This window comes from Thermobia domestica, chromosome 11, assembly GCF_964235325.1.
Source record: "Thermobia domestica chromosome 11, izTheDome1.hap1.1, whole genome shotgun sequence".
Classification (NCBI taxonomy): domain Eukaryota; kingdom Metazoa; phylum Arthropoda; class Insecta; order Zygentoma; family Lepismatidae; genus Thermobia; species Thermobia domestica.
Window position 1 is genome coordinate 231,119,945 of NC_137464.1, and position 11,003 is coordinate 231,130,947.

The 11,003-nt window shown below is 35.6% G+C and overlaps 1 protein-coding gene across 1 annotated transcript in view; it reads right to left on the reverse strand.

The window, feature by feature from the left end:
• The window catches only part of LOC145663766 (uncharacterized), a 97,704-nt gene extending 90,277 nt beyond the window's left edge, over positions 1-7,427 (reverse strand). The window contains exon 1 of the mRNA XM_081729855.1: positions 7,328-7,427. Coding sequence (XP_081585981.1) covers positions 7,328-7,364 — 37 coding nt within the window. The 5' untranslated portion in view covers positions 7,365-7,427. The remainder of the gene's footprint in view (positions 1-7,327) is intronic.
• Positions 7,428-11,003: the final 3,576 nt, after the last annotated feature.

Consider the following 11,003-nt stretch of genomic DNA (forward strand, 5'->3'; position numbering starts at 1 on the left):
TGCGAGATACTCATTTTTTTTCGCAAAAATTCGGATTCTCACTACCTCCTTGGGATATTATGCATTATAATGAAAGCAATATAACATCCCAGTTTGGATTAAGGCCTAACTATATACCAAAGGTAATTTCATTTGACTTTGCAATTTGACCGTGATGATCAGGCACACATAGTTACGACCCACGACCCACTGACCCACTCAGAAAACTTGACCCACTGACCCACTCCATCTCTGGAACGAAGGAAACACCGCCCTTTTACCACGTGCTCATATCGTCGCTTGGATATCCAATAGGCGTATATCAAATTTCATTACTTTGCTTCACTCAACTTGAAGCACGAAATCTATTTGGACTTTCTTGATGTGCTAAATCTATTTGGACTTGAGATCTGCTTCCTCATCAACTGCATATTTCAGAAATGAAATCTCTGTTGTTTATAGTCCTTACAGCGTTTGGTATCTGATATAATCATACGAGATACTAGAGTTAACTCAGAATCGGAATGTTTGATAAACGCCCATTCGCTTTCCCATTACGATCTACATATTACTGAATACTTAAATTACCGTGTTATTCATTTTATGTACGTGATATTAGTACTTGGATAAAATTTCAGGAGAATAGCAAACTCATCTTAACACATTTCCCAATGCTAAAATGCAAGAAATGTTTAAAAAGCAAAAGTAATTTAAATGTTACGAGTAAACTGAGTAAAGATTAACAATAGTTTATAGATATCTAGCTTAGACTGGGCTCTTTAATATAGAATAACAGAAGAGTCGCTGAAAAGAAGGTGAAACCGAATATCAATGTACCATGATAATTATCAAAACTTTATGTGTAATAGTCTTCGTATCACAGGAAAAAAACGTATGTAGCGTACTTAAAAACCTAGGTTACATGCGTAAATCCTGTAGTTTTTGGACTTAAAGTACGACTATATGTAACACCCCGTAGCAAACATATAACTGAAAACATATTTTATAATACTGCCTGTATAAGTGTTCCATCTATGTATACTTTCCGTATGAGTGTATATAGGTGATAAGAATCTTATATACAGATGGACGTATATAACATGTAGCTGACGTAAGTAACATACGTATACGTATGCAACATACGAAAGAGTGTTAAATGTCAGACATCCTGCAGCTACATGGTGTGACATCTGAGCAGGAGAAAGGCAATACGAATGTAGCATATAGATAATGTATGATCAGTATAGATTTCCGTAGTAAGCATACGGACTCCGTATATTCGTACAGTATACCGCTGTTCGGTTAACGGATTTTTCTCAGTGTGAAATTGAAAAGATCAAGTAGTCTGGTTTGTATTGTTTTAATGATGCTACTCATTGCTTGGCTCTCAGAAGGAGCTGTAGCAAGGGAAGCTACCGCAGAACCAAACTGGGTACAATATATAAGTCAATTCAAAGAGGCCCCTTGTTATGACTTGTGAGTAGTGATGTGAGGTGGAAAATTTTCCGCTATATTTCTTCGGAAAATTTTCCATTCTAAATCCAAATATCAGTGATCCCCATTAACCATAAAATTGATTGAATTAATGTATAGAAATGTTAAAAAGTGTTAAGATCGTTTAAAGAATCTGAAAATGTTCATGGCTCAGGAAATTTCCAGTATTATGTAGGAACAAGTGAAACAATTTTTCATGAATCGAAAAAAAATTCTCTCGTGTATGGAAAAATTGAAAAACTTTTTATGAATCGGAAAATTTTCACCATTCTGAAGCAAAAAGTAAAACAACTGTTTGTGAATCGGAAAGTTTTATTGGTCTGTAGAAACAAATGAAAGGAATTTTCATGGATCGGAAAATTCTCATTGCGATGTAGAAACAAGTGGAAAAACTTTTCATAAGCCGGACAATTTTGGATATTATGTATTCCGCTATATTTAACTGCACATTGAGCTATAGAATTGAACTGCTGTAGAGGAAAATTAGACCCCAATAAATTATAATTTTCCAATCAGAGGTTGGGAAGCGGATTTTTTAAAAAATATTTTGGGTTGGCAAGTAAAAATTTTATACTATCTTTTTCTCTCCCCTTATATATATATATATATATATATATATATATATATATATATATATATATGTGTGTGTGTGTGTGTGTGTGTGTGTGTGTTTGTGTGTAAAGTGCAGAGAACATAAATCGAGTTTGTAGAGTACAAATATCCCATCAAATTGTTTAAAACGTAACAAAAAAAGCAAACTTTGAGAATTTATCAATTATTTTAAAAACAGAAAATTCCACTATTTCTTCACAGATAAAAGTTCCTTATGAAGATTATTTTTGTAACAAAAAAATAAGAAGAAATGCTTTGATTTTATTGGTTTTAACATTCGTAAAGTATAAGTTCAAGTCAGTTGCAACTACATATATAAATATAATTTAATTATACGAAACAATGCACAGTGATTCTTACGTCATGAAATGGAGTTTTCTTCTTTTTCTTCTTTTTTGTCCAGTTTCACTTCACAAAGGTATTGTAGGCGCCGTAGTCACACGCTCGCCCTACGTAAAAATTAAACAGAAACAAGGCAATCTGGTAAGTTGTGCTTTGGATTTGTGTGTAGTTCTGTGAACACTTGAACCACTACGTTTCAATCGTTAGATTTTCACTTCATGAAACTGTTCCTGACAGTATTTATTACAAATAAATTTTACAGATAAATAACGATCTAGGATTAAGTGGAGTGTGTTTTTATGAATCGGAAAATTATCCGGGAAACTTTCATTACTGCTTGTGACAAAGGAGGTCAGATTTCAACTGTTACATTTTCAAAATAACTTCCCCACAAAATTCTCTCCCTCACCGGTTTCGAAGCGATTTGTTAAAGCACTGGTTAGGGAACGTCCTCATACAACGTTTTGTTAATAAACAGCACGGAGTAACAGAAAAGAGCGGCCAAAAATCAGGGCCCTAGCCCTAGCCATTCACGTGGGACGGAGTTGCTATTTTTTTGCAACATTTATAACTTAATTTGGAAATTAATATTTCATTTTCTGTAGGTGGTAGTTTTCCTTACTCTAGGAGAGACAAAAATAATGTCACTAACAAGTAATACTTTTTGAAGTACTGTATTATTTTCAAAGTGATGTACATGAAATAGTTTTTGTTCATTAAATAACGAAAATGAAACAAGACATCTCTAAAGTGTCAATTTTATCAATTGCTCCTTAAACGTCCAGATCTGGAGCAGATGGACCCTCCTTTAGATACAACTCTCCCTAAAATAAAGTGTTGTGGAGGGAAGAGCTAGGAAAGACCTTCATCCAGTAGTGGATTACAATGACTTATTGTAAGAGAGAAAAAAACTCAATCTTTATTGATTCCATTTATTTGTTGAAACTGGTTTGAAGATTAACATTCTTTTGAGCACGAAGGATATGTGAAACGAATTAGTCCCAGAAGCGACAGTCATATTAGCGACAGGAACTGTTATCTGTCCTAGGAGCGACCGATTCATTTACATTAAGATGATAGAAGATGATATGATTTCATCTCGTAAGATATGTTTGCCTCTGGCGTTATAAGCGCCCGAACAACCTTGGTATGAAATATGTATGTGCCAGTGAAAGCAGTGATACTGTTCGTCAAATATATTTTTCCTCTATTGTGAGTGCAAATAAAACTTATTTTAATAGATTTCACATAAAACATATCAAATAACTTAACGAGATAATGGGGATATTTCCATGAAAAGTATATTCCTATGTAATTATTGAAAATCCAGTTGTAATATCCCCTTTCTCCAAAAGCTCTGTTTTCTGTACTTAATTTGATTCAAATCTATTTACTCGCTAATCACAGTAATATATTTTATTTTGAAAAACTTAAACGTGTAACAGTTTCGCCAACTATCTACTTTTCAGACTTTCTAAGACACTGTGAATAAATTGAAAAAAAAAAATGTCAATGATAAAAGACAGCTTTTGAGATCCCTTACATCTGATTGGCTATTGTCAACCAATCCCACCAATTACAATGCAGTTCACTCTAAACAATCTAAAAGGTAAACAAACTCTTTAAACTACCTTCCTCCCTATTGTAAGTTATTAAAAAGTAAACTAATTTCTTAATTTGCCTTCCTCCCTTGTTTTTACTTATACATAAAAGCTTGTCATATAGCAAGCTCAGATAATCCCTTGTAACTAGACGAACTGTTAAGTCCTGCGGGAGATCTGTAACTTGTGTAATAACTTCTTCGAATACACCGTGTTTTTAGATTTCTTTGATATCCTCGAGTGGTGAACACTCTCTTTCCATGGGCGCCCGATGGGAAGGCAGGGATCGCCCCCTGGCTCACGAAAATGTATACGTAATATAGCAAACCACGTATATCAAATTCCAGATATACCAGACGTGATACAGCAACCGTGAAGATGCCCCTCCCTAGAAAATTTTCTTCGGGCGCCCCTACCTCTTTCTGATTTCTTTCTTATACCATAAACATATTCAATCTAAACTTATGCTCCGCATCATTTTAATATGAAATTTTTAATTATATTAGAATCATAGACAAAGGCGGAGCTACTCTAAATATTTAGTTAGTTTTCCCCTTGATACAGTCAATGTATTCATAGAAATTAATTCAGAAATATTATATTAGAAAAAACGTATAAAATATTGTTAATGCAAAGAGAGCAGTCTCACGTATTAAATTCAGGGAGAGCGAAATTTTTCATATTACATTTTGTTAGGTTCTAATTCACATTGGCATGAAACAAGTTAAAGAAGAGAGAACCGTATCTTGTTCCACTATCTTAGTATGAACGAATCGGTGACTCATAGCGCAGTTAACAGATCGAATCGGTCGCTCATAGGACAGTTAATAGTTCCTGTCGCTAATAGGACTGTCGCAAGTGGGACGACACGATTTGAAACAGATTTACAAGTATATCTTAATCCTTTGCAGTGAAGGTTTCGATATTTATCTCCCACTTCTTGAGCAAGAAATTATGAAAAAATAAACACCTTATATATATATCAGAGAGAGAGAGAGAGAGAGAAATCAGAAGTATCCGCGACCGCCAGCTCCACGGCTCCTCGTGTTCCGAATAACGCGTGCTGTAATGTAGTATAGTGTTTGTAAAAAACGTGAAACATATGTGAAGCAATACATCACAACACGCGTTATTCCGAACACGAGGAGCCGTAGAGCTGGCGGTCCCGGATGCTTCTGATTTCCCTTCGACGGATTATGTATTTACTGTTGTAAAAATTGGACCCAGCTTTAATTCAGAACATATCAGTCAATTCTGTTAGCAGCATGTCTGGGAATCATGCCTGGTAGGAAATCCCTTGGGTTTCCATTTGGCATTGCTGAAATATGCATTTTGGATAGCGCATTTGTAACTTTCTTTATATTGATATGGACCAACACACCACTGTTTCTAGTGTTGCAATGCAAGTTTTCCACTATTGGATGGCCCTAGCTCTGTAATTATACACTTTTCCACACAGGTCCATATATATATATATATTTTTTTTCTTTCTTCAAATAAGCTCTTACAGTTTGTCGATGCAGTTCATTAACACGCTATTTATACAAACCCACGTTTGTCCTAAAATGAAATCGAGTGCTTGTCGCTCCCCATCTTTTGACGGTTTTCTATGTAAACCACTGAATCTTTCAGTCTCTACACTAATTTCAATGAACTGTGATTTATCGTGTTACTTCTTTTTTATATATAATGTAATACTTTGAGTGTATTTAGTACTGATATAAGATTGTACAGTGCTATTAATAGAAGAACTTGCTATCTGACTATTTCTTTTTTGACTTTCTGAAATACAAAACTTCTTTTCTAACGATGAACACGTTGGCTATCAAGCCTCCTTTCTGAGTTATTTCTTTAGATACCATTATGTAATTTTCGAATAGTCATTATTATTATTATTATTATTATTATTATTATTATTATTATTATTATTATTATTATTATTATTATTATTATTAGTAGTAGTAGTAGTAGTAGTAGTAGTAGTACATTTCATATGACATGATCATAAGGTTATAATCATCAGACAAAATCAAGATTTCTCAAACTGTGGTATGCGAGTCGTTGGTGGTACTGCAGTTGAAATGGTTGAACGCACTTGGACTAGACAGATTTTACTGAAGATATCACTCGCGTAAGCCCTACAGTATAGTTTGGTAGGGCCATGGGCAGTGACAACGCCAGCTTTAATTTCTTGGGGGCAGGCAAATGGAGGGCAAGAGAAATTTTTGGGAAGTTTATTTATTTATTTTTGTATTCCGAATATTACTTGTTCTGCCTTACAATACAATATGTGATGGAGGAAGACGATGACATAGGGGGTCCTCGCCTCTCTTCCCCCTCTTCTTTTAGCGTAGTCACTGGTTATGGGACTCACAGGTAAATACCATGGTAACCAACAAGTTAAGAATCAGGTAAGAAATGATTGAAGTGTGATTTGAATCAAGATGTATTGCAGAAAATTTTGCCCGCCGCGGGTTATGATATCAAGGTGACAGGGGCTGTATTGGGATGCTTCCATGCTATTTGCTAGAGGACGTCCCTTGTCCAAGAGTAACAGCTCCAAGAGCGCAGCGGTCAGCTATCCCTGGTGGGACATGAGTTTTGCCGACCGCCCGAAAAGATTCCTGGAAAAGACACTGAACCATACCAATGAGTGAAAGAACTAAGGTGTAAAGATATACCATATTGACTTGACACCTAGTCTTTCCTTCCAAGCGCTGCTATCGGCTGAAGGAATTCCACTCCCTTTGGTTAATACTTTCTCGCTTAGGAACAGCCAAACCCTTATTGGCTCAACGCATGGGTGTGAGCTTTAGTTCGCATTTTTGCCACGGCTCAAGACATTTTGGCAGTACAATAGTGTGGTTAGTTGTAACGAGTATTTCGTAAGTAGTAAAAAATAGTGTAATAGAACTTGAATCATCTGAGCTAGATAATGCTGACGAAATGTTCAAATACAAAATGAAATTTCCAAAATATCGTGTAGGTATCCAGATAAGGTGTAGAGGTGTTGAGGTGTTAAAAAAAAACAAAGAAAAAAGACTACAGTGAATTTTTGTATGCCTATAATTTACAAAGAACTTTTCAGAAGGGGAAGAAAATCCAATTGTACTATCTTCTACGATGCTGGTTGAAAACTGGATGAGCATATTATATATATAAAACAAGAAAAATACATATTCATAAAATACAGGGGGGCCACGTAACCTTTGGTGGGCCTGACCCCCCATGATCGGCGCCCGTTAATATTATATATTTTTTGAATGATGACTATTGCCTGAATGAAAAATATTACTTACCCAGTACAGCAAGCAATATAACCAAATTCGCTTTCATTTTGGTCCTGAATAGCAGAAGTAAAATATCAGTTGCTTCTTGGCTCTTGTTAACAACCTTGAAATGGATTTCGTCTTTAATTGAGGATGTAAGTGAAGAGAAAAAACAATACTACCTCTTCCTCCTTTTTATCTGACGCGTGCGCAACGAATCGATGAGGGAGACCAATGAATATTTTTCCAATTTCTCAAGTGAGAGGATTTTTTCTTTACATTTTTCAGTATGTGTCTTATATTATTAACCGTCTGTGACCTAAAATCCGTAAAAAAAAAAAAAAAAAAAAAAAAAAAAAAAAAATCAAACCATAAATTAATAATACTGTAGGTTACCAGTTTACTTTTTATGAGATCCATCCTATTGTCTTTAAAAGACTGTATACAAGTGAATGGATTTTGACCATTCATTTTGTTTCAAAGGATATAGTTTTCTGGTAGTTTCACTATAGTCTATATTTAATGACTCTCTCTAGAATTAGACCAAGAAATTCATCAACGCTTGACCAGTGTTCATCAATAATTGTGTGCGTGATTACACATAACTACAATATAGATTCATCATGATTTACTATTGTTTTATTCTTGCACGACGGTCTCGTGTAAATTTCAGTAGGATCTGTCGGTAGTCTTCCGAAATACATCTCGCAATTCCTCAACAGATGACAATGTTAATATCGCAATTATGTGTAAGTTCACTTATAATTCCCTAACACATTGAAGGATGTCTCACAGGTGGACCCATTGTATGGGAAGTTTGTGTCCTTCCTTTAGTTTATGTGGTAATCGTAATGGGTATCTAAGGTAAGGAAAACCTGGAAAAATTAAAGGATACCGTACAAAAAGCATTGCATTTCCTCGTTCGTCCGACATGCGTGATTTTTAGATATATTGTAGCTGAGAACTCCTCGGTCAATTCTTTATATGCGGCAAAATCTCTATGATCAACCCTGTGACCTCCAGAGGTGAATAAATGTCACTGCATTACGTGGACTCTCCTCATTTACCGTAGCCCAGTATAACACAACTATTTTTTGTATGCCAAGTTTGAACCAGTTCTACCAACACCCGTTGTGACGTTTGGTGACCTCTGGAGAGCAGAGGGAGTTGTTACCATATAAACAATTTCCCGGCAGGTCCTCAGCTACAACATATCAAAAAGTCACCCAAATCGCACAGACGAGGAAATACAATGCTTTTTGTATGGTCTCCTTTAAGAGAAAAATACCGACTTCAGAAAAGCACTAGAAAGCAAAAAAACTGCTTCTGTTCAAAGATATAATATAATAATTGAATATTCTTTTGATAGTAATTGTATGGGGTATTAACTTTTTGGCTTGGAACCTCTTCAAAAAAAAAATGAACATGATAGCACTGAATTATTTCCTGCTTTTAAGCGCTCTATCATTATTATTTTCTACTTTTACCGCTTTTATACTTTTAAATGTGATATTATTCACTTTCATGTGAGAATGCTATGATAGTGTACAGAGTTACAGAAGTTCAATACTACATTTCGTCTTAGTTCTGGATGAACTTCACTATTATGGTTTATTAGTTATGAAGTATGCCTTAGCCACACAAACATTTTTCTTAAGAATTCACAGAATCTAATCATGCGCTATCGTAAATGAATAAAACGATGGTCAAAGTAAATCAGACCCTGAAGTTCTTACTTCGTGCTGTCTATCGTCTTCTACACATTGTTTCATTTCATTGCCATTCTAGGTGTTGCAAGAAACTTCCAAAGGAAGACCAAAGATACACGGAGATTAAATGTGACTAACACTTATGATACTCTTATTGCTTGCTTTTACTAACGAGAACTCGTGTACACAACCCCAAAAAGCTAATAATAATGAGATCCTAGAACCCCATGGCATACTCATGGCTTAACCCTAGAAAGTCCGTGCTCGCATGTGTTACGTGGAGGACCAAACGGGGGGGGGGGATTACCTACGCTGGTTTTAAGTATATTTCAGAGTATATTTGTTCAATTTGAGTTAACATGTTTATCTGCATTTCAAAAAAAGAATCTTTCCAAGGAATTGTGCCCTTTATTTCTAAAAAAAAAAAAAAAAAGGGGGGGGGGTAAATACAGTGCGTAAAATTGCTTGGTGATCCCATGCCAAAACGGACTAACTACATTTTCGATGGAATTGAAATAGAGTTACATTTTTGTTGAGAACTGAAGAGGTCATCACTTGCCATAGAATCAACTCATCAAAACAACTTACTCCGTTCCGTGGCAAACTAAAGAAGTTTCAAACTTGGTTCATTCTGGCATGATAAAACGCTCACTTCACAAAGTGTCACTATCTCAATTTCATCACAAATGTAGTTAGTCCGTTTTGGCATGGGACCACCTATATTATATCAAATTTCTTATAATACTATACAGAAAACCAGTATTATAGCTAACAGTCGACAAGTTGTATGTGAAAGCCTAAGTGTTTATATAAAGCAGGGGTGCCCACAAGGGGGGGGCTATGACGCAAACTGCGTCATTGAAATATTTGGGGGGGTTAAAAATCTATATAAATATGTTTGATGGGGGGGGTAAAATTAATCGAAAAGAAGATTTTTTCATGGAAGAACACCTACGGATAGAAAGTTGGGGGGGTGCGTCATTGAATAAGGGGGGTGGGCACCACTGTATAAAGGAAAAAGTAACATTTTAGAAAAATAATACAAGTTTTAGATATATATATTAAAAAAAACAAATGAAAAGAAATTTTGGAGAAAACAAAGAAGGGTATCGCCTATAATCAGGTGGGTGTCAAATCGGCCAGCACATGATTTTTTTTTTTTTTTACAAAAACAAAGCAGTGTGTTCCAGTTGAAGAAAAAGGAAAATAGACCTTTCATCAAAAGGGACAATAACCAAAAAAAAAAGCAGAATCCTGAATACATATTAATCCATATAAACTAAATAGAAAAGAACTCGCGGGTAAAATTGACCCCCTTCCCCTTGGTCTTTCTAGGGTTAAGATAGGTCTGGAAGTTAGAAGGAAGTAATCGAAAGTAAAATTAATTTCAAGATTGTGGAGCAATACTTTACTACGGAACGAATGTATCAGTGTAAGCCTTCTAAATTGGAAACCTTTTAGTCCAGGTGCATTTTTATCCCCCCCCCCACCTTAAAGTTTCGAAACAAAACCTATGCCAATCGTTTGTGCTACGTTTGTGCCGGAATGTACCGCAAAAAGTTTCGTTTGTACCACTTCCGGTACGAAGTTATAAGAGTTTTAAAGTGGGGGGCTGGGGAAACGGCAGCCTCCAACCTTGGAATTTCGAAACAAAACCTATGCCAATCGTTTGTGCTACGTTTGTGCCGGAATGTACCGCAAAAAGTTTCGTTTGTACCACTTCCGGTACGAAGTTATAAGAGTTTTAAAGTGGGGGGCTGGGGAAATAGCAGCCTCCAACCTTGGAATTTCGAAACAAAACCTATGTCAATTGTTTGTGCTACGTTTGTGCTACGAAACATAGCACAAACGATTGGCATAGCTTTTGTTTCGAAACTCCAAGGTGGGGGGGGGGCTGGCATAATGCACCTTTTTAGTCCTCAAATACGCCTGTTTTACATTTTACTCTTAAGAAACTTTTGTTATGAGCTTATACATTATAAGTGTGCAAAAGTGAG